The sequence below is a fragment of the Tamandua tetradactyla genome, chromosome 18, assembly GCF_023851605.1.
Source record: "Tamandua tetradactyla isolate mTamTet1 chromosome 18, mTamTet1.pri, whole genome shotgun sequence".
NCBI lineage: Eukaryota > Metazoa > Chordata > Mammalia > Pilosa > Myrmecophagidae > Tamandua > Tamandua tetradactyla.
The window spans coordinates 18320525-18344432 of record NC_135344.1 but is presented as its reverse complement, the minus strand read 5'-3'; the positions used below and the strand labels follow the sequence as shown (position 1 = coordinate 18344432).

Here is a 23908-nt window from a genome sequence, read left to right as displayed (position 1 = left end):
TGCCTGTCATGATAGAAAATTAAACCATTAACCTATCTGCTTTCCTTTGTAACAAATAAGGGGGGAGAAACAAAGGAGAACCAGAAAATGATGGGTTAGCATCCCACTCAGGAATTATGCCTGAGAAGTTTTGTGTTTTTTTTTTTTTTTTTGGATACTGCAGTGGTGGGGATCATATTTCATTCATTTTCCATGTGACTATCCCACTGTTGCAGCACCATTTGTAGATTTGGGGGGGGGATGTTGGAGAGAGGGAAATGCACTGGTGGGACTCGAACCCGGGTCTCCCGCATGGCGGGTAAGAACTCTGCCACTGAGCCACCGTGGCCCACCCAGCATGCTGAGGAGTTTTGATCCATCATCTTTCTGCCTGCTGGTGGGAAGAACTGACACCCCATTTGCTCTGTGTCTGTTTACACAACATGCCAAAACGAGAAGAGCAGGAGGATGTCTTGGGTGCCTCTCACATAAGTACTTTAATAGCAACGTCAACAATTTAACAGTCAGTACATCACCAATGATATTTTCTGTTTCATTGCCATTATCATCCCGCTAATTTGGAGACTTCTATTTTCACTTTAAAAGAAATCTGAATCTGCCTGGGAAAATGGATCTAATTGCTGCCAGAAGGCAGACTGGAGAAGTGACTGAAGAAGGGGAGTGTGATTTACCATGCTCCTGAGTTCAGGTCTCTACATGTGTATAGATGTGGAACATGTGAGTAATTAAATAATTCAGGCCAAACCTCTTTGTCTTTTTATCAGAGTTTCTGGCCAAAATAAGCATGACAGAGAGTGTGCGTGAGCTTGTAAAAGTCAATCAAAGGGTGGAGCCAAGAAGAGGGAGGCACTACAATTTTCTTCTTCTTTTTTAATTTCTACAGTTAAAAGTTACCCAACTGTTCAACCACAGTCTCTTCCTACAGCAAGAAGTTTCCAATTTTGCTCCAGCAGAAAATAAGGTATTGTAAATATTTTTTTGGTTAAAATATGTTTATGATTGTTTTTCTTCTTTGTTGAAGTGTCTAGCTAAATAAGGAATTATTGCCACCCCCCAGCCCTCCAGATCATGGAAACAATCACCTTAAAGTAGTATTATTCTTATAAGGTTTCTTTCCTCAAGAATTCGATGCGTCAGAGACCTAACCCTGAGTTGGCTCAAAGTTTGCACTGCAGAGAGGGAGATGGGGAAGAGAGTACTCATTTCTCAAAGGGTTAGAGGTTTAACTACCTGTAATAGTGAAAACAAGCTGCCTCTGGTGGCATTTCTGGGTTATTTAACCCTAGATATGTCAACATAGGCAAAGAGAAAGAGGATATTCTCAGAATAACTGAGCCCAAGGCCTTCCAGCATGGCAGAAGAGTGGCCTTGGCAACATGAATTTTGATTCTATTCATTAGGATATAGAACTAATAGTTGGATCCACGACCCAACACCCAACACCCCACCCTCCTGCCTTGTCATTCATGGGCCATTGGCTTTCTTTGCTTCCATGGAATAATCTAAGCACCTAAACCCACACCCTGCATGAGGTGTGGGTCATAAAACAAACCAAAGCATAGCCTTCCTGATAAAATGACTTAAGGTAAGTGTAGAAGTGCTGGGGTGTCATCTTCTCTCATGCACAACTCTCCCCTTTCTACTCCTCCTCCTCTTCCCCATCCGTATTCATCTCTCTTTCTTCCTCCTGCTCGTCCTCATTTTTCACCCATGTTTTCTCATTTTTACCATTAAAATCTTAAAGACAATAAGATATAATGACAAGAGCAACAGAATTCAGAGTTCAGAGAATGGGGGTGCAGCCCTGGCAATTCACTAGCTGTGCATTGTTGGTCAACTCACCCAACCTCTCTGGGCCTCAGTATCCTCACAGATGAAATGAGGGAATGAATTAGGAGAACTCGAAAGTTCCTTCCCACCCTGACCTACTGGGAGAATGTGTATCTCGGATGAGTATCTGTGAGTATTTTGATAAATGCCACTGTCTTTGTCTTACTTTCCTGGTCTTCTTTGGCTTCTTCCCTGACCTCATTTACAGGTTGAAGTATCCTACTTAATTTATTAGTTTATAGCTCCTTAAAACCATTAAAGAGTCATTCATTCCAAAAATGGCACCGTAGGCTTCTGATCTAAACATGTATAGTCTTCTCTGAAAAAAATAATTATTCAACACTTATGGATAAATTATTTCCATAACAATTCATTCCAGAATTCTCACCCTTCAGAGAGCATGTTTCACTGTTGTGTTAAATTTTACTAATGGCCAGTTTAGCACTTTGTTAAATTTGTTTTTATTTTTTCAATTGGCAAGAATTGTTCCTCTGGCATGTCCTGGGATACACTTGAATATATACTAAGGATGATAGCAATAGGGGAATTAATGTAGCTGGATACAATTTTTCCTCAAGAGGTTAGTCCTTTCATTTTTGTTTTCAGGAATTTGTAACAAGCAGCCACATTCTAAAATAACCATAAACCACAGGTTGAAAAATAAAAATACCACACCCTAAGATGCTATATTCTCCTTTCTTCATGGAGGTTCGTGGTCACGGAGTCAAGTGTTTCTCATGTAAATGTAATTTATGATTTTTAGAAGATAAAGCTTAATTCAGCAGTAGTCTATGTAATGTCATTTGAATGAGTATTGCCCTGAAGGATGCAGTGAAGTTATTTCCAAGGTGGCATTGGATCTATTAAGATGAACTATTCATGAGCAAGTTTTGAGTGTATTATGAGGGTGGAGGATTACTATATAACTTGAGTCGTTATATTTTTTTAATCAAATAATGTTGGCCTGGGATTATCATCAGCTTCTAGCATGAATAGGAGCCACACCTAAAACTTGCTTTAGAGGCTGGGAAGCTGCTTGTTTAAGTGAAGGCTTATGGCTAAGAAGGATCTCAGCAGTATCACTCTTTACTCCAAGTCATGATGAAACCAAAACTTTGTCTGCACATGCGTCTTCCTTGATTCAACTATTTGACAATAGAGAACTCTCAGCCTTTCTAAAGCTCTCTTTCTAGGTGAAGGGGAGGTGATGTCAGGGTAAGACAAAACCTACACTGCATTTGGAGCTAGGCCTAGGAATTGGATTAATTTCAATTCATTCAGTCAATCTGAGAAAATTTTAAGCTATTACGTGTCAATAGATTATACTAGCTATGTTTTTGATAGGGATTCACTTTTAAATTAATATAATAGAGTAATTAGAGGGAAATTTAGAAGTTGAATATAAATTTTTTTTTAATGAGCAAACAGTGTTTATTTCAAAAAGTCTAGTTTCAAAGTCTCTAGTGAGTGAGTAACGACAAAAGAGTCTCAGTGTCTCAACTCCTCTGTGAGCATTTCCCACCTAATTGTACAGTATTTAGAGTTGAAATAAATTAAAAGTGGTGCTAAAACCCAAACAATTAATATTGCAACTAAGAAATAAAAAATACTTATAAGCACCTATTTTGTGCAAAAACATGAGCTAAGTACTACTAAATCTATGAAGCAGTTGTAAGGCGGAAATTTTGAAAAGATTATATATATACACGTATATCCACAACTAGCAGTATGTTAAATGTTGAGCAAGCACAAACTATGTTATGGAATATCAGCAGAATGCGCATTCCTATGGACCTGAAAAGTCAGGAAAAGCTTCCAGAAAAAAAAGGAATACAAACAGGGTTGAATTTCAACAGAATAGAAGAGGATCAAGGCATTCCAGGAACCAGGAATATCATATATAAAGGTGTGACAAGAGGAATAGGTTAAAAAATACAAAAAATGTGAGAGACGAGGCATAGAGACCATGAGAAGAAAGCACAAAGCTGAAAAGATGCAGCGTGCATTTCTCATTTCTGGTGTAAAGTCAGAAGCCAGTACATTGAAAAGAATTGGTATATTGAAAAGAATCATTGAGAGGGTGGGGAAAACCTGAGAACTGACCAGAATCCCATTGTTCTCCAAAGCACATTGACTCTAAAATTTGGGGAAATTCTCCTAAACTCTCCAGACCTCAGTTTTTGAATCTGAAAAATAAAAATGCTGGACTAGATGGTCACTAAAGTCTTTGAACTTGTATGAATATATGTGTATGTGTGTATTGATTTATTTGAATGTACATATACATATACAGATTGTTAACAATACACATATATACCTATATATATTTATATGTACAAGATTGGGTAATATATATTTTGTCACTTCAGTAAAGGAGGATTCAGTGTAAGAGCATCATGTAAACTAACAAATCGTTCTACAAAAGTAAAATAAATGGAAAGGATTATTAACATGCTCTCTGTCTCTTGCTTTACTTTCTCTTAGATTTTCGCAATGGACGCTTTAGCAACATCAATCAACCAGTTTGGCTTAGAATTTAGCAAAAAGCTAGCTGAATCGGCTGAGGGTAAAAATATTTTCTTTTCCCCCTGGGGCATCTCTATGTCCTTGACTATGGTATATTTGGGCACCAAAGGTTCCACCGCAGACCAAATGGCGCAGGTAAGTGCAAAGATCAACCAGGCTTTGTTGCTTTAAAATTGAACGCTTGCTTTGCCTTTTACCTCCAGTCCCGAGAGCCCAACAGCCCATATATTACAATAATATCCTCCAAAACAAAATATATGCTATTTTTTTAAAAAAAACTCTGGACCATAAAAAAAGTCTGGGAAAGGGAATCAGTTTAAAAGCTGTTACAAAGAAAACTATTGAAGTATCTGTATGTTCTAGCAAAATAAAATGGAGACATGGTGAGATTATCAATTTTAGCGCAACACCAAAACCGGTTTTCTTTTTATTACTAAACTATTTCGAGAATAAGGGGTCAAATTTTAAATAATAAAATTAGTTAGCACATTACTTACTCTCCAAAGATTTCCTTGAAAACACAAAACAAGAAAACCCAAGTGAATTCTCTTCCTCATGCTTTGCTTGGTTGTTTCTCTGTTTAATCCCTGGTGTCTGAGTGAATCTCAGAGTGCTGTAAGAGATAACATTAAAATTGTAAAACAACAAAAAGAAGTATTGATTTGTTGTAAGCATCCCTCAAAACATATTGGCTGCCAAAGCAAATACCATGTAATAATACCTTGGCTTAAACAATGGGAATTTATTGGCTTACAGATTTGAGTTTAGGAAAAGTCTGAAGTCAATGCGTTGTAAAGGCAATGTTTTCTCCCTTAATACTGGTGATCCTTTGTCTTTGGCTTTACTGTCACATGGCAATGCACATGGTGGCCTCTCTTGGCTTCTCCCTTCTCTTCTGGGTTCCACAGACATTCGGCTTCTGGCTTTCTCTCTTTCTCTCTGTGACTTTCCCTTTATTATAGTCTTTATTAATAAGATTAAGACCCATCTTGACTCAGCTGGGCCACACCTTAGCTAAAGTAACCTCATCAAAAGATCCCATTTATAAGAGTTCACACCCACGAGAACATGTTTTTCTGGGAAACACAGCTCTAAACCACCACAGTATATCCATAGATATATTGTGTAGATATTTTGAAAGCTATGTAGCAAAATATCCATATATTCGTGTGCATATTTATATGTGTGCTTTTTTAATAAAAAGAAATAAAATAAATTAAAATATTAAAACTGAAAAGAATGAATCTAGCCCTAAATCCTGCAAAAATCAAAGGCCAAGTGACAAAATTTTCTTAATGTCCCACAAGAGGATGCCCTTTGTGCCAAATAAGGAAATGAGCACAAGTAGCAATTCTCAGGGACACAAGCAGAATATCTATGCTGTCAGCTGGGGTCTAGGGCAGCACCCTTATTCTAGTATGTTCCACGGGCTTACCCATAGCTGGTCTAACTCTGTAGTTCACAAGATGTTGGGTGGTATAACAACAACAAGATCTTGGCTCACAATGAGCTAATGGCTGGTCGATTAGTGAGAAAAGCTTAAGGATTAATGCGATAGACTTAATCTAGATGAAGATTGCAAGTTTGGCCCATTTTATATCAATATTTTGCAAAGTGTTGCTTGTCCTCGCTTTATTTAACTGTTCAAGCTTCAGTGTGCAGCTGTGCCTAAGAGTATGCACTCCTTTTTCAATGCATATGGCCCCAGTTCTATCCCTGTGAGCCAGCGTAACCAGTGATATAATGGTGTTATTCCTTATTGTGAGCTAGGTCCAGCATGTAGGAAATAGAATTATAGCTTCTGTACTACTTTTGTGCAATAAAGGGAAAACAAGGGTTGTCCACATCCTTCCTGCTAACTTCCAAATGAAATGCTGGGCTGAAGGTACAGATTGTCTTGACATATCCAGTGGGGGTAGATGAGAACTGAAGCCCTTATCCAGGAAAACAATGAAATTCCCTGAATTTTGCAGATAACTGGGCAATGGTGGCTTTTGCTTGTATTATCTAAATAATTATCTCAACTGAATACCCAGCTTTCTTTTCAAAATAAACACAGATGAAAGTGAAACATTGGAAATAAGAGAATTTAAGCTACAAAGGTATGCCCACCATCATCCTAAATGTCCTATAAAAAGTATTAAAATAAAGGGACTAGCGGCTAATACTTTGCTGTATTTATTTAAAAGCAGAGTTCAGCTCATATGCCATTTAAATAGAATCAGAGCTCCGTTAATTAATTAAGTAATTGTTTGGAAGCTACAGAAGCAACAGACTTGTGTTTACTGATGTGTATTTCATATGATTATGTCTTTTCAAAGTGCACTCACATATTATCTTTTTACTGAAATTGCAGGTGCTTCAATTTAACCAACACCAAGACATCAAATCTTGTCCTGAAAGTGAAAAGAAAAGGAAAATGGTAGGTCTTATCTCTTAATATTCCAGTAACTATTTTATCTGATGAGTATGGAGAAACCGCTTTTAGCACATGTATTTTAGTAGCTACTTTAAACTGTCTTTAATAGGTAATTTGTCTTAGAAAAAATGATATTAAAATTATAGCAGCAGTTTTCTGGATACAAAATATCTACACTTCTTTGAAGGGTCGTATTCTTTCACCTTATCTTCTTTTCCTACTCTCCTCCCTGCTTTTTTTTACAACTTAAAATCGCTCCACTTTTGAATTTGTTTCACCTCCACTAGCAAAATGTTAAGAAAATAATGCTCCCAATAACTTGAAAATGTTTGCACTGTTACAGAAAGCAATTTTTATCTACTTTAGAGCAGTTTTTGTTTGCAACATATCAAAGAATTTCATTTGCTATAGGTTATTCAGATATATGTAGCTTTTGTTCAACATTTTATCTGTTATTCCTTTTTCTTTCAAAGGAAAGCAAGGTTGAAGAACTATATTCTGATTTCCAGAAACTTATCTCAGAAATCAACAAGCCTGGCAACGCGTACATACTTAAAACAGCCAATGGAATATATGGGGAGAAAACTTATGCATTCCATAATGTAAGTTCAAGCATCTCATTTTAAGCTGATGAGAAATAGAGAGGCATGTGAGACTGATCAACAAACTTGTATACCTTTATCTAAGTATCCCAGGGGCAAGCTTAATATGATCACCACTTCTTGGGAGACAGTCATTTAAATCGATCAATAAGGATCTAGTAAAGAAAACCAATAATGGACCTTAACTCTAATCTAGTGATCAGATCTTTATGTCCAGAATAAAAGGGTAGATCCCAGGAATGACATGATTACCTATAGAAATGCAGTCTATATAATGCTTGGGCCAGTGCTTGTTTCATAGGAAACAGGAGCAAAAATGTAGAGCAACGAAGCTGGGTGAATCTCGAGGGGCAGAAGGGCATGTTGGCCATAGACTCCCGTAGGAAAGATAACTTTGGGAGAAGAGAAGTGGGCAATTTCCACATCATGGCTTCAGAAGCTTTAGGGAAGATGCTTAATGTGAAATAATGTCAGCTTCTTCCCTTCACTAATGGTTGAAACCCCACCAAATGCAGCCCAAGACTGTCCACTGTTAAAACACAAGGTTCCTGAGTGTGAATGGTACATCATGAATTGGGTCAAACATTTACTTCTACCAGGTTTATCTGTTAGACCCTTTGGCACATATCGGAAGAGAGCAAGGGAGCCAAGGTACCCAATGGGCAAAGACTAAGGAAAAGTAGGTAGAATAGAGGGATAGTGATGAGGATAAAAAGAAGGTATTTTATGATTTCAAGGGTGCTATTCCTGTCCACATCCAGCAGAGATACGGGAGTTCAGGACTTGGACTCTGATATGACTAAAGATACAAAACTTGTCAAATAGCCTCTTAGAGTCATTTTCATCACTGGAAATGGACTCCTGCTTGATTCGGAAGTAGGGGAGATGATCAAGCCTGCTGTGCACTGGGAAATGAGAGGGCCATAAGGGAGACAGAATATCTTTAAAATGTCCCCAAGGGCTGGAAGTGCTCAGAGATGTTGATCAAAGCCCTTAAGTCAAGAAAGGGAGTGGTGCTTTGAGGATCATTAAGTTTTCTTTTTAGCAGATTATAAATTCCACAGAATTCAGACTTTCTAATCTTCAAACCACTGTTTGGAAAGTGAATTAAATCACTACTTTTTATTGCTTACATACCCACCATAAAGTAAGAAAGCTTACGAAAGATTGAGTACCACAATCATCCTGAAGAATAAATTGTGCTCCCAAGGCAGGTATCCTCCCAACCGCAAGTGGCTGTCAGTTACAACCACTTATGATGACTTTCACTGGGGTGAACATCAAAGGGCTGGAAGGAAGAGGCTGAACTTTTCCATCCAAATTTCATCCAGCTTATTTTCTCCAGCCTTTAAAGTTGGGTCCGCTTCTCTGGAATGCCTGATGAAACCTTTGACCTTGCTTAGAAATCAATTTTCATGTCAACATCTCGGGGGCCCTTTGCAAGGTTCTTTGGGGTTTAAAGCACAGAGCAGGCAATGGTAAGGCCCACAGGTCTCACTTTGGTTTCATCCTTGCCATGGAAAGTCAAGTACAATTTCCAAGACCTTTTGGTCACCAGGATCACTCCTGGAGATTTGTAGAATGTACCCCCTCTTAATTCCAACTTTATTTCCCAAGTTATGAGTTGAATTGTATTCCCCTGAAAGATATGTTAAGAGACTAACTCAGAATTTGACCTTATTTGGAAATAGTTAAGTCAAGGTGAAGTCATATGGGAGCAGGGTGAGCCCTTAATCCAGTATGACTGTTGTCCTTAAAAGAGGGGAGACACAGTACAGAGAGGAGAAGGCCATCTGAAGGTGAAGACACACAAGGGAGAATACCATGTGGCCAAGGAGACAGAGACTGGAGCAATGAGTCTGCAAGCCAAGGGACATGAAGAATGCCAACAACCACCAGATGTAAGAAAAGGCAAGGAAGGATCCTTCCCAAGAAACTTCAGAGGGAGTCTGGCCATGAAAACATCTTGGTTTTGGACTCCTAGCCTCCAGAATGATGACAGAGTAAATCTCTGCTGCTTTAAGCCCCCCAGTTTATGGTAATTTGTTATGGCATACCTAAGAAATTAACATACCAGGCATGAAAAAAAAAAATCAGAAAAAGAAGAGGATGTGGATACATCGGTACTGTGTGAGGCAGGCAATCTTCCCCACCTGCAGCCCTGCATGGCTAGTCAGTGCCCTGCTAAGTTTGAAGAGGGGGCTGTTTAGTTCTTGACCACAACTGGGGGTGGAGGAAGAGGGAAAGGAGTAATAGAGTGGAAGTTTGGAATTGTCTATCTACCTAGTTCTTTTGGTAGTCTAAATAGACTTGATTTCTCATTTTCAGAAATATCTAGAAGTCATGAAAAAATACTTTGGTGCAGAGCCACAGTCTGTTAACTTCATGGAAACTTTTGACCAAGCCAGAAAGGAGATCAACTCTTGGGTTGAAAACCAGACAGAAGGTAAGCTTCTACCACAGTGGTCACCAGAATGATTTCTCCAAGCCTCATTTTCTCTCTTTTTTTTTTTTTTTGAATGCATGGTATGTATAACTATATACATTTCTTAAATAGGACAGTGGACTCACTCTAAATATTCAGACTATTTCTTTCCCTTCATGTCCATCATCATTTTCAGATTCACAGCTTTCCCAGTAAATCCTAACACATATGTCAAGCCACCACTTTACTGAGTAAACAAGAAAATGATCAGAGCCTGCTAATTCCAAAGAGGAGAGGGGAAGAAAAAGTAAAATAAAACTTGAAATATTGCTAGCTTTATGTTTTTAAGAAAAACAGCTATTATTTAATAAAAATGTGCCATTACATGTGCTAAATGATTTTAAGTAATTCACAAAATAAGGTTATATATGAATCAGAGTATAGGCCAGGCGGCTGTGACAACGAGACCCCAAAACATAGTTGCTTAAGTAAGTATAAGTTTATCTTTTTCACACATAGTAGACCAAAGGTAGATACGAATCATCGGGCAGGTGAGCACTTTGCCCCACGAGGCGGCCCAGAGACCCAAGCTGGTAGGTCAGCGTTGCCATCCTCCACACAATTTCCTCTCGAGATCTAAGATGGTTCTTGCAATTGTCAGTTTCACCGTCATAGAAAGAGGGGAGAAAAAAACCCAGAACAAGCTACTTTGTCTTGAAGGGGATGTCCTGGATGTTTTACATATCAATTCCACTCATTCCAGGTACTTCAACTTAGGTTCATGGCACCCTCTGTGCTAAGGTGACCAACTTGCCCCGGTTTGCCCGGGACTCCCTGGTTCTAGATGAGAGGCCACAGGATTGCCAGCTGCCTTACTTGCTGTATGAGAGTCTTGTAAAATGTAGCTTTTAGCTGGGTAGCCACATGCTCAGCTAAACTTGAGCATTCTAATTTCTGAAGGAAATAGAAAAAGGATACCAGGGGCCAATTTTTGCAATCTTTTCATTATAACCCTTATTTTAGAAAGGAGGACAATGAAGCTTTAGAGAGCATAAGTTCTCCAAGATCATACAGTTTAGAGCCTCAGAACTAGGAATCAAATCTATGTCAGTTTAGATCTAAAATCTGAACTCATTTCAATACATCATGCTGCCTTTTAAATCTAAATTTCAACTGCTGTTCCATTTTTAGCTCATGAAGAAACATAAAAAACTTAATCACTAAGGATCGATGACTAATGAGTAGTTCTTACTAAGGCCTTTGCCAGGTACATGGTATGTTTAGGTGTCTTGATCCCTCCCCTGATCTTTGGAGTCTGAAGAACAAATACCTGCCTGGCAGACTGGCTGAGGGTCCCACAGTTGTTTCAAACTCAACCCACCTGAAGTCATATTCAAAATTGCTTTCCCTGTCCTAGTCCTCCCCATGTGTGCTCCCCCTTGATGAAAGGTGTTCTTGTTTGCTAGCTGCTGGAATGTAGTATACCAGAAGCAGAATGGCTTTTAAAAAGGGAAATTTAATAAGTTGCTAGTTTACAGTTCTAAGGCCGAGAAAATGTCCCAATTAAAACAAATCTATAGAAATTTCCAATCTAAGGCATCCAGGGAAAGATACCTTGGTTCAAGAAGGCAGATATAGTTCAGAGTTTCTCTCTCAAGTGGAAGGGTACATGGTGAACTCAATTAGGGCTTATCTCTCATCTGGAAGGGCACATGGCGAACACGGCATCATCTGCTAGCTTTCTCTCCTAACTTCCGGTTTCATGAAGCTCCCTGGGAGGCGTTTTCCTTCTTCATCTCCAAAGCACTGGCTGATGGACTCTCTGCTTCGTGGTGCTGCAGCATTCTCTGCTCTCTCTGAATCTCCTTCATTCTCCAAAATGTTCCCTCTTTTATAGGACTTCAGAAACTAATCAAGACCCACTGGGTGGAGACATGTCATCACATAATCCAGTTTAACAACCACTCTTGATTAAATTGCACCTCCAGGGAGATGATCTGATTATAATTTCAAGCATACAGTATTGAATAGGGATTATTCTGCCTTTATGAAATGGGGTTTAGATTAAAACATGGCTTTTCTAAGGCACATACATCCTTTCAAACCAGCACAAAAGGGTATACCGACCATCTAGCTGCCTAGAACAGAAATTGGAGAGACACCCTAAATTTACCTTTTTCTTTGCCTCCTCCTAAATATTTCTCAGTTTGGGCATTTCCTTTCCATGTCTGCATCCTTTGTCCTGCCTTTGTCATCTTTTATCTGCACTAGCCAAAAATCTGCCTCTAATCTCGTTCCCCTCAAATCCAGCCTCCACTCAGCCACCTGAACGATCTTCCTGAAATACAGATCCGACCATGTCGCCCATTTCATCACTCTACTCAAAACCCATCCATGGCTCCCCATGACCTGTAGGATGAACTCAAGCTCCTTAACCTGACACATCATCTGCTGCATGATCTGGAAGGCTTGCCTGTCTTTTCACAGCAATTCCTGTCACTTCCCACCTAAAAATGTATATTTCAGGAATTCTAAGTGGCACAGAGTCCCCTGAATTCCCTGTGTTACTCCATGATCCTGTGCCTTTGCTCATGTCACTGCCTGTATCTGAACTATTTTCCCTTACCCTACCACTCCCAATCCTTCCGTGGCCACTGGGTCACTTTCCAAGTCTTCACCCCAGCACAGTGCCCTCCTGAAAGCCGCTAAGGGCCCTCCTCTTTGCTCCCAAAGCACCTCTGCCAACTTTTACCACCACACCAAAACACATTGTTGCTAAGATCGACTGCTGACACGTCTGCCTCCCCTACTGAACTCTATGCCTTATTCATCTTCCAGCTTTGACTCACCAGCACATAATAGGCCTGCTCATAGGAGCTGCTCACTACATTAAGTTTATTGGAATGAACTGAGGAAGTTGGAAGCCCTGAATTCTCAGATCCTTTCACACTGAACTAATGACTCAAAAGCCACGGGGGAGGCAAGAGTGATCACTGGATTTTACTTACTCCTGAATTGAATTTGTCCAGAAGTAGGTCTGGTTTTAGAAGTTTAGATTAGCTAGCATCCACTGAGCACTGACACTGTTCCAGTTTGCATGAAAAACCAAATGAGATTATATATTAAGAATGCTGAAAAAAATACAATACAAATTCAACTTAATACTTGTAAGAAGAGTGCTGGAGCCAGACTAAACACAGTTTTCAAATTCCTAGCTCAATGACTGTTACGTTGTGTGGACAATAAGTGGGAATCCTACAAATAGGAAAGCTGGAAACATCTAAAGCTGCTGCCCTTAAACCCTCACAAAGCCTTTCAGAGTGAAGAGGAGAGCTGTTGTACAATTTTACAATTTTAGGATTTGGTTCGTGCCATGGTTTCCCCCAGTTTAAACTGAGACACTCATGGAGTCAGGGTCCAAGTGTCTAGATGACAGGGCTGTCAGGCGGACATCCAGCAATGGTAGAAATATTATATAAATCTCCATTATATAGAAATCCACAGTGTGCTAGCTTCTAGCCACATGTGACCACTGGGGATCTGAAATGTGGTGAATATCATTGAAGAACTGAGTTCTTGCATTTTATTTCATTTTAATTGATTTAAGCTTAGGTAGACACATATAGCTAGCGGCTACCATATTACACAGGATGGGTCTAAAGGAAGTTTGGTTTTGGAAGAAAAACTGAACAAATGATTTTTAAAAAATTCTGTACTTCAGAGAAGAGTTGCTATATGAACAAGATACAGGATGTCGCATTTTGAAATACTGTGTCGTCAGACCAGTAGCTCAGTTGGAGGTTCTGGAGAATAAGCTCATCGTTGGCATGGTCAGAACCTTTGGTTGAGTCTCTGTGTGCCATGTCCCATGGCTTCATTTTCTCCATCTGGCCCTGGTGACTTTTACTACTTAGAAGTGGCATCTTCCAAAAGATGTAGAAAGCTTTCATCCTTCTGTATTTTCTTTTGCGCATTGTACACAAATTACCGTCAATTTGAGGTTATAGCAGATTAAGTAAAATAAGGAGTTAATCAGCCATTCGGGAACTTCAGCTTTGTCGAGACAGTGTTCCACATGACACTGAGGGAAAGTTGCTAGAAACTCTTCTGCGTGACTAGGTTCTACGTGCACCACCTTAAGCTTTCTTTCTTAAGTTTTCAACAGACCTTCTTCCTCCAAGTAGACCTTCTTCCTCCAAAGTCAGACTGGGACATACATGGCATTCAAAGTCAAATTCTCAATGATAATATCAGCCATATGTTGCAATTATTTTTTCTGTTTTGTCTTCCTTATAGTCCGCACGCTCCTTAATAGTGGAGAGCCGGGGAGGGACCCCTGATTACATTTTTGCAATCTCAGAACCCATCATATGCTTGGCACATTGGGCGCTCTAACATCCACACTAATCTGGCCCAGCAGGATTTACCTTGGCTATCCAAAGAGAATGGCCATCAATTGCCCAGACTTGTTATGGGATGTGTGCTCTGAATGAGCCAGTAGGTGGCACTGTTACCTTTCAAGAGTAGAGTAAAATGTTTTCTTTGGAATCAAATTTCTTCTGTGTTACGCTGAAGTTTTATTTAAGCCTACATTTTGTACATTCTTTGCAACACAAATTATATTTTAAATGTCCTAACATGCCTTGAAAACATATGAACCCAGAGAACAATGCAATAAAACTTAAATTAACTGGAGTGCGTCTGGCTGGAGAGCAATCCATTCAAACCTCAATCCTCAATATGTCTTGTATTTGCATCTAAAATTCTGTAAAATAATAGAGTAATTAATTCAAAATGATAATTTTTAAAAACATGTAATGCATCAACAATTATTTCGACAACTCTAAGTTTTAATCATGTTCTCTTTCACCCCATATCTTCCTCCCTTTGTTTCATTTTTATTTGCTGGATTACATTCTCTTGAAATTATTTAAAATGGGGTCAGGGTATCTGTGGGTAATAATATATCTGAAAAATCCAATATCTGAAAAGTCCTTATTTTTCTTTCCATATTACTAATGGGATGGCAAAACATAGAAGGTTCAAAACTCAGCTTTCCTCTAGATATTAACATCCAGCACTGATGATGAAAACACCCTGCCTGTATCCCCAATCCCTCAAAAAAATATTTTATAATTTTCTCTTCATTTTTGGTGCTCTGAAATTTCAATTTTGTGTTCTAAGCATAGGTACATTTTGTAAAAAAAAAAAAAAATGCTGCTTGGTACTCATTTTAAATCTAAACTTAAAGATTCCTAGAAGGAATAGTATATATATATTATTTATTTAACCATTTTCTTCTCTTCTTTTGTTCTGTTCTTGCCTCCAAGTATTCCTAATACTCTCTGGATCTATTATGCTGCCTTCTTCCTTTCATACTTTTTAAATATGTCTCCCTATGTATATATATTTCTATATCTGTACATACACTACACACAGAGGTAGATATGTGATATGCTTTTACACTTATTTTGTGTTTTTATGCTATACTTTCCAGCTTATGAATTTGCTCTAGCTGTGTTCATTTTATCATTCTGCTCATCTAGTTAAGAGGTTTACTCTGACAATTATCTTTTTCTTCCCTGAGATTTATTGTTATTTCTTTTTCATGGGTGAGGTCTGATATAGAATCTCTCTGAAATGCAAATTTGACTAATTTTTTTGGTTTTTGGCTAATTTTTTTAAGTCTTCTTTTTGCTGTATTAATTTCAGTACAGTGGGTATTCGTTTTGCTTGTGAGGTCTGGAGTTTCTCTTTCATTGGGTTGACTTTCTCAGTTGTTTAATCCTCTTACTTTTCTGCTTCTCTCTTTATTAGAGAATCTCAGTTCATTTATCTTTAGTTGACTTGTCTTACAGTGACTCTCTGGACAATGCCAGTTGCCTGCTGAGTGTGTGAGGCTCCCAGTTTTTCTTGAGGATTCCTAGCTCCTGGGGGACAATGTCACAGTGCCACTGTGACACAGGTGCCCTCACTCATTACTCTAGTCTGTAAGTTAACACATTCACTGCCTGGGGAGGTGGCAAAGGTCAATTGGCCCAGTTGCTCCAAACCAGTGATTCTCACCCTGGTGGAAACACTGACTCGAATTTATTGATCCCTGAACCCAACGCCAGAAAAATTCAGACTTCATGAGTGGGGTTTAGGAATCAGTATTTTTTTCGCAGGCAATTCTAAAAAGTGCATTCACGGTGAAGAACCATTGCCCAGATAAGCCTTTGAGCTTGTGACTCCCCGAGTGCATGTGCCTCCCCAGGAGTCATCTCCAGTTCCCGGTTTGTGCTGCAGTTTTCTCTATCAGTCTGATTCATCTGCAATTTCTCTTTGGAAATTCCTCAAATGTTCCAGTCCTTTGGTGGCATCTTTTCTCACTTAAAGTACTGTTTTAGATTTGTTTTTTGTTTTTGTTTTTTCCTTTTTCCAAATATTTGTTCTGGAGCTCATTAAGTAACTTTGGAAAGGAGTATTTTGACTTTATACTCTAAGGCTAAGGACAAAAAGAATTGTGCATCAATATTGCAAGTTAAGACATTTGCTTTTCACAGGAGAATAGGTTAGCAATTCTGTAACAACTTGATGTGTATTCTAGGACTGAGCAAATAAGTAAATACATTGTGAATAATGAGGGCCAGTTTACTCACTGTAGGAGAAAAGAATTACAAATAAGGAAAGATAGGGGAGATGAATCCTGTCGTGTTGAATTGGAATTGGAGGTATCAATATGACCTCCTAGTCTTTTAGTCATATATATTTTCAGAATTGTATCTATCTTTATATATATATATATATATATATATATGAAAAAGAGAAATAGAGATGTCTGGATACATACATATATTTCCTAGTTCTCTCTGCTGACAGGGCCTAGAAGCAGTGACACCTGGTAGTAATCACGATATCTTGTGCTCAGATCTTGATTTCTAAACTCCATCCTCCAACAAGAGGAGCCAGGGCTCCCAGAAGAAATGGTTAATTCCAGGGCTGGGAGAGGGAAAGTACAAGATAAGCATAGGGCATGCTGTGTTACCAGAAGTTACGGTAGTAACTTGGAAGTGCCCACAGATGGTGGGACATGTCAAAAGTGTGCAGAGCCAACATGAGGAAGCTTCCAATAACCACATCTAGGACAATTTGAACTAAAAAATAAATGATGCTAGTAACGAATTATAACCCACAGAATCAAACAAATAGCCATGAGTCCATACTGATATAAATAAATTACTGAATACCTAAATAACTGGAGAAGGGAAAGTTCTTCCTCTCAGTAGAATTTCACCTGGTAAGTGTAGAAGAAATGATAAAAATAGAAAATCACCATTTGGCCAATTCCACAGCAATAATTGTTGCAGGCAAGGATAATCAATGGATGCTAAATTTAGTGAGCAAACATCTGATGAGAAGCAGAATAATTACATAGTTTGAGTAGCTCCTTACACGATATTTATTAATTGCAAAGGAAAATAGTAATTTTATAGCAGTGAAACATGGCAAACTTAATCAAGTGATCAAAGATAATCTCACCAGTAACCAGACACATGAACATATGTACATATGGATATAAATACTTCCTGATATGATGCCCTGAGAAGGCACAACATCATTTCTATGGTTTTCTTACCAAATGAGCATGACCTGAATAACACCCTGAAGACATGTAAGACAAACCCAGCAAATAACAGTCTACAAAATACCTAGCTGGTCTTTTTCAAAAGTGTCAAAGTCATGGAAAGACAAAAAGGAACTGCCCCAGATTAAAGGAAACTAAGGAGAAATGACAACTAAATGAAGTGTGAGCTCCTGGATTGATTCCTGGTCCAGAAGAAAGGTCTTCAGTGGGTTCTGATGAAATTTGAACAAAATCTGTTAACAGTGTTCCACCCACGTTAACTCCCTGGTTTTGATCATTGTACTAGTGGAAGTAAGAGGCCATCAGGTGAGGAAATTTTATCATCATTTTTTAAGTGTAGCAAACCACCAGTCTCCAACCACAGTATTTTATAATCCCTTATTATTAGAATATAAGAATTAATTTAGTGCAGTGGTGTAACTTAACACCAAGGACACCTTTCTTATTAAATTCTTTTTTAGATGATTCTCTTTGTTTTTCATATTATTTTTAAGTAATATTTTTTAGGAATAAGTAATAAAGCTTATTAAAGAAAGAGACAATACACACTAAAGGGGTAATGCGGATGTGTTCAAGGGAGAAACATGCACTGAGAGGCACGGATTAGCTTGTTTTATAGGAAGGTTTTACTGATGGCAGGTTTCCATAGTAACCTTTGAGCCACAGGAGCCTTCTTTGTATAGGTTGCCGTAGACCTTTGAACGTTAGGGGCTTACATAGTTTGTATTAACAGGTGCTTACAGGGCTAACTAGCATTGTTTCGGGAAGAGAGAGAACTACTGAAGTTCATGGTCCCCAGCTGCACACCACAATTTGTCCTTGGGCAGATTTTTAATAGTCTTTTAAGACCCCACGTAAATAAAAATTTTATCTCTTCCTTTTAGGAGTTATAACCCATCTGTTTTCTTGCTTTATTCCATTAGCTAGCACTTGCTTGCTAATAGAAAATGAAAGCTTCAGCTAGCCCCAGGTGGTCCTTGGCTTGTAGGATACATCCCACTGATCACTGGTCCATCGTCACAGGTCCTCCTCCTCTCTGTGTCTGTGTCCAAATTTCTCTTGTCTCCTAAGGGTATTAGTCCTCGGATTAAAGCCCATCCTAACCCAGTATGACCTTCTCTTTACTTGACTACACCAACAAAGACCCCATTTCTAAAGAACGTCTCATTCACAAGTATTGAAGGTTAGGACACCAACATATCATTTGAGGGGACATAAGTCAACCTGTAATGATTGTCTATATCAAAATTTGAGATTAAGTACCCCAAGCTATCTTTTATAATTTTTAATTTCTCTTCCATGCCTATATTTTGGCAGCTGAAAAGATCAACCTCTGGGGGGTGCAAGGGTAGTTCAGTGGTAGAATTCTCGCCTGCTATGCAGGAGACCCAGGTTCGATTTCCAGTGCATGCACTTCCCCCCAAACAAAACGAACAAACAAAAATTCAACAGATGGTGCTGGAATAACGGGATATTCACATGGAAAAATAATGAAATGTGACCCCACCACACAGCATCCAAAAAAAACAGATCAACCCCTTATTTCCAGTAGCCTCTCTTTCAAGCTGGATTGCTGGGAGGTTTGCCTCAATCCAATTCCATCTACCTCGTAGTTATCAAACACGTTGCTTCTACAACTTCTAATGCCTGACTTGATATCTTAATAAATCTTTCAAGGTGTTTTAGTGAGAAGTTTGGAGAGAATGTATTGGGGGCTGCAAGCCAAGTATCAGTTTATACAAGAACTAGAGCCAGCTGATATAAGCAATTGCTCAAAGCAGTATTTAGGGCAATGAGAAAACCTTGACTCAGCCTTTCAGATGTCAATCAGGATAAGCAGCTGGAGCAGCTTACAGTTTATGGCTGCAAACAGAAGTGAAAGAGAAAGAAACATTTCAGTTCCTTCAAAATAAGGGTACAAATCAACTCATATTAGGTGGAAGTTTTTATAGTGAAAACATGAATTTAGAATTAATTGGAGTAATGGCTACTTACTGTTTGGCATATTATTTCTTCAGAGTTTCCTGCTTTACTCAAAGCTCTACTGGTTATGCATAATGTTTATTCTGTTTCTGGAAAATCTGAACCCAGGACACTTCAAGAAAACTTTTATGACTCCAGGAAAATGGAAGTTTAGTTGTCTGAATAAAATACACATATAATCACCCAGCCATTTGAAACCTGCTCTTTTGCTCTTCTAGGTAAAATCCCGAATCTTCTTCCTGAAGACTCTGTGAGTTCTACAACCAGGATGGTTTTGGTGAATGCCCTTTACTTTAAAGGAACTTGGGAACATCAATTCTTAGTGAAGGACACCACTGAAAAACCTTTCAGAATAAACAAGGTATGTACCTGCCAATGATCAGTATGGACTTTTACGTGATATTGTAAAAGGGGCTCTATTAAATCCACTCCTCTTTCTGAACAAACACTTCTGTAAACGATGCCCCTTCCTAGGGCAGGAAAGCCCACCATACCGTCCCACTTGAACTTGAACAACTAGCAAGTTCAGGTGTTTGATGGAACACCTCTTCAATGACTTTGCTACCTGTCTTTATAGATCACAAGTAAACCAGTGCAGATGATGTCGATGAAAGAAAAACTTCCAGTATTTCACATAGAAACGCCACAAGCCAAGGGCCTCCAACTCTACTACGAGAGCCGTGACCTCAGCTTGCTCATACTGCTTCCAGAAGACATTGATGGACTGGAGCAGGTAAAGACAACTGTCTGCCTGATGTGAAGATGGTTCCACTGGGGGTTGCCGGGTGGAAAAGGACATGGTCTCTCTGTTCTTTCTTAGGGGAAGCCAAACAACAAATCTTGAACCCTAGGTACTTTACATTCACAATATCATTTAAGCTTTACAAAACTCTAGAAGGTTGATATTACTGTTCTTCAGAAATGTTAGATAATCTACAAAACTTCCAGCATCTGGAGGTCTCACACACACCCTCCCCACGACAAAAGAGACAATTCTCTTCATCAGTCACACAGCTGAGTAGACTGATACAGTATTCCTTCAGTCAGCACAGGTCTTCTCCACTGGTGGGTCCTAACTTGATTAAACTTAAATGATTAAGTTTTTAATCATTTCCATTAATCTAGTCTTTGATACATAATTTTAAATGTTACTCTGCCTTCTGAAACTTTTTTTACATTTTCATCAAATAAATAAATTTCAGGAGGAATAGTCTGTATCAGGATCACCTCCAAGTACTGTTTAAGTAATTCACCTGTCAGACTTCTAACAAGCTTGACATCAAGTCAATAGAAGTATATTTCTGAACAATTCTCACGTCTAGACAGAACACCAGTCTCACATGAAATAGGTGGCCTGGCCTGCCTTTCTTTTGCAGTATCTAATTTTGAGATGTGCTAGACCTAGTCTCTTAATATTTATACTTTCCTGTGGCCCTATTAATTGTATCCTGAAGTTTGTGAAACTGGAAAGGATGGTGGAAGTAAGGCCAAGTGTGGACATTGAACCTTTGAGTCAATGCCCTACGAGATTCGATTTGTAGCATTCTTCCTTATGAGTGCAGGTTGCTGAGCTGAAGCTGTCGTCACATTATTTATGATCATTATTTACAAAGATGCCATTGATGGTCGATATGTGGATCTAAAAAACTCGGAAAGTGGCAAAAGCATGTGCTTTGAAACAAACCTACCATTTTAAAAAAGTTCAAACAATGCGTTTCTCCTTATATGTATATATACATGTATATACACGTGCATATTTATATTCATTATTTAAAAAATTTAAAAGATAAAACGGAAGAAAGTTCCCTCAAATCCACTGTAAAAAGTCATTACTCTAAAGATTTTGGAATTTTCCTTTCCTTTCTTTCTTTTTGCATGGCTTATGGCTATCAATTTCCTGTTGTTGTTATTATGGAATACAGGCATTTTATTTTATCTCTGATTTTGTTTCCAAAGAACTATCTCATATGTTGACAAAACTGGTGCTTTTTATGTCAAGACATATGACTTGACTTTGAGCATAGATTTCTGTGTGGAGAACATCTGAACGTGTATTATATTGTAGTCTTTGCCGTCTTCCTAACATAGAAGTGCTCCCATTTCCAGTGGAGGTCTAATTCTCCAATATCTTGAGAACCATCAATCTGCAAAACAGAGATTCTGAAGGTCAACAGTGCGACCAAGAATTTCCAAATGTGCTTGTTCTATGACCCTAGGAATGGGAGTGATCACAAGCCATCCCTCTGACGCTTAGGCTGTATGCGTTTCTAACCAGCCTCACTAAACCAGTATTTTGCATTCTACTTCGGAATTGCTGATTCTTTCTTCCTTGGTTCCAACCCTGCAGCTGGAAAAGGCCATCACCTATGAGAAGTTAAAGGACTGGACCAGCCCAGACCAGATGGAGTTGTACGAAGTGCAGCTGCACCTCCCGAAGTTCAAGTTGGAAGAGAGTTATGATCTCAAGCCGACCCTGACCAATATGGGGATGAGTGATGCCTTCATCCCGGGCAAAGCTGATTTCTCAGGAATGTCTGCAGGGAAAAATCTCTTTCTGTCCCATGTTTTCCACAAGTCTTTTGTGGACATAAACGAAAAAGGTACAGAGGCTGCAGCTGGCACTGGGAGTGAGGTGGGCATTCGAATTAAACTCCCCTCTCTTGAGTTCAAAGTTGATCACCCATTCCTATTCCTCATTAAGCAGAACGAAACCAACTGTATTCTCTTCTTTGGAAGATTCTCTTCCCCCTAAATCCCACAGACCTGTCATTAGACAAGACCATCTTACAGTGTTTTAAAAAAGCTTCATAAGACAGAAAACCACCATTATAATAAAAATCACTTTGTCTTCCAGACCTTTTTCATGTTCTAATATTAGTTAAAAAATCTTGAAATAATGCATTCTACAGATTCTGTCATATCTATACACAGCTACAGAGAATGATAACGTGTATATTTACTACACAAACAGCATTTTGTCTTAATGTGTCTTTATAATTATCTTTTTACATTTCAGAAATACTGTTATTGAGCTGAATGCCTTGTAATTATTGAGCTACCTTGTCACTCTATTATCTTTGTCACTTATCATACTTCACATGTATCATCAAGGAAAGAAAGCCCTTACTGAAGCCTGATTTCTCAGGTATATCAATATGATATATGATACTGATAAACAGTCTCTCAAAAATAGCATCTGATAGTTTATGAATGACCCCTGTAATTTTAAATCTTCCATTTTTACTCTCTGACTCTTTTAAAAAAATACATATGTTGACATTAACAGAAAAATCTAATGAAGTCTGAAATTTAGTCAATAGTGATGTGCTAATGTTAGCATCTTAGTTTTGACCAATGTTCCATGATAACACAAGATGCTAGCTTGAAGGGAAAATGTGTGAGCAGTGTATAGGCAGCCCCTGTGTTATTATCTTTGCAAATTTTCTATGAAACTAAAATTAGTCCAAAATAAAATTTTTATTAAAAATAATAATGCGTGTGAAATTTTAGTTACACTAACAACCTACTTTGAAAATCTTCAGAAATGAGGAATAAATTGTGCCTGGTCGCCCAGGGAAGTTCCACCCCACTGGCTCCCCAGTCAAGCCTCTCCTACTGAGCAGAGTTACCTTGGTAACAGCACATCCTCTGTAGGGTAAAACTAACTTGTCTCATGAAGGTGCCTGAGGGTAAAAGGAGAGGACTATTTCACTCTTTACTTTCTATAATCCCAGATTGCTTGAATCTGTGACAAGGATGTGTATTGCTTTCGCAATGTTATTAAAATAGAACAATTGCCTGGGCTGATTTGGAGTAGAATGGGAGAAGCTTACCATTTGCGGAATTAAAAACAGGATGGAAACTTTCCATTGCAAGTTGGCAAACTAAGTTCAGGCTAAAGTCTTGCCATCTAAATCCCTAAAAATAAATAAATAAATAAATAAATAAATAAATAAATAAATAAATAAATAAATAAATAAGTTTACTTAAAGCATAAATAAGGGCAAGCAACAGTGGCTCAGTGGCAGAGTCCTCCCCTGCCATGCTGGAGATTCAGGTTCGGTTCCCGGAGCCTGCCCATGCAAAACAAACAAACAAACAAAACAAAAACCATAAATAAATCCTTAATCCTACCGGAATAAAGAAGGGAATTTTGATGGACCAGGAAATCTCTCACTTAGCTCTAAAAAAGTGAAAGCTGAGATCTGCTTGGCAAAGGCCACCACTGATGGAAGCAGTCACAGAATACTGCTAGGAAAGGTGGGGACAGCTGCAAGAAAACACTGAGCCTGCACTGGGATAGGGATGCAGGCACAAGACCCCCAAGCAATCCACCACACGGGCTGCAGCGGGAGCAAACAAGACCTGCCCCTGAAAGTGCACCCCTTCTCCTCCTAAAGGAAAAACAAGACATTGCAATATTTGCTTGGACTGCTTTGAAAAGAGTGTTCTGAAATAAGTGTGAGCAAATCTTTGCAAATGCATCTAGTATTTTA

General features: G+C 38.7%; 1 protein-coding gene across 2 annotated transcripts; it reads left to right on the top strand.

Annotated features, from left to right (window-relative positions):
- Positions 1-591: 591 nt before the first annotated feature.
- Positions 592-22955, top strand: SERPINB10 (serpin family B member 10). 2 transcript variants are annotated; one of them, XM_077136117.1, is made up of 9 exons: positions 592-717; positions 884-961; positions 4315-4491; positions 6713-6778; positions 7249-7377; positions 9706-9823; positions 19631-19773; positions 19990-20145; positions 21760-22952. In XM_077136117.1, the coding sequence occupies exons 1-9, from the start codon at positions 673-675 to the stop codon at positions 22162-22164; spliced, it is 1317 nt and encodes a 438-aa protein (XP_076992232.1). In that variant the 5' UTR covers positions 592-672; the 3' UTR covers positions 22165-22952. The 2 variants fall into 2 exon arrangements, with proteins under 2 accessions (XP_076992232.1, XP_076992233.1); XM_077136118.1 differs by lacking the exon at positions 592-717 and adding an exon at positions 1863-1959 and having other exon boundaries at positions 804-961; positions 21760-22955.
- Positions 22956-23908: the final 953 nt, after the last annotated feature.

Bases quoted from the DNA above. Each gene is read 5' to 3' on its own strand.
- SERPINB10 (XM_077136117.1), top strand. From the start codon at position 673: ATGCTCCTGAGTTCAGGTCTCTACATGTGTATAGATGTGGAACAT. The intron at 962-4,314 runs GTATTGTAAATA...ACTTTCTCTTAG, and splicing joins TTGCTCCAGCAGAAAATAAG to ATTTTCGCAATGGACGCTTT. The intron at 9,824-19,630 runs GTAAGCTTCTAC...TTGCTCTTCTAG, and splicing joins GGTTGAAAACCAGACAGAAG to GTAAAATCCCGAATCTTCTT.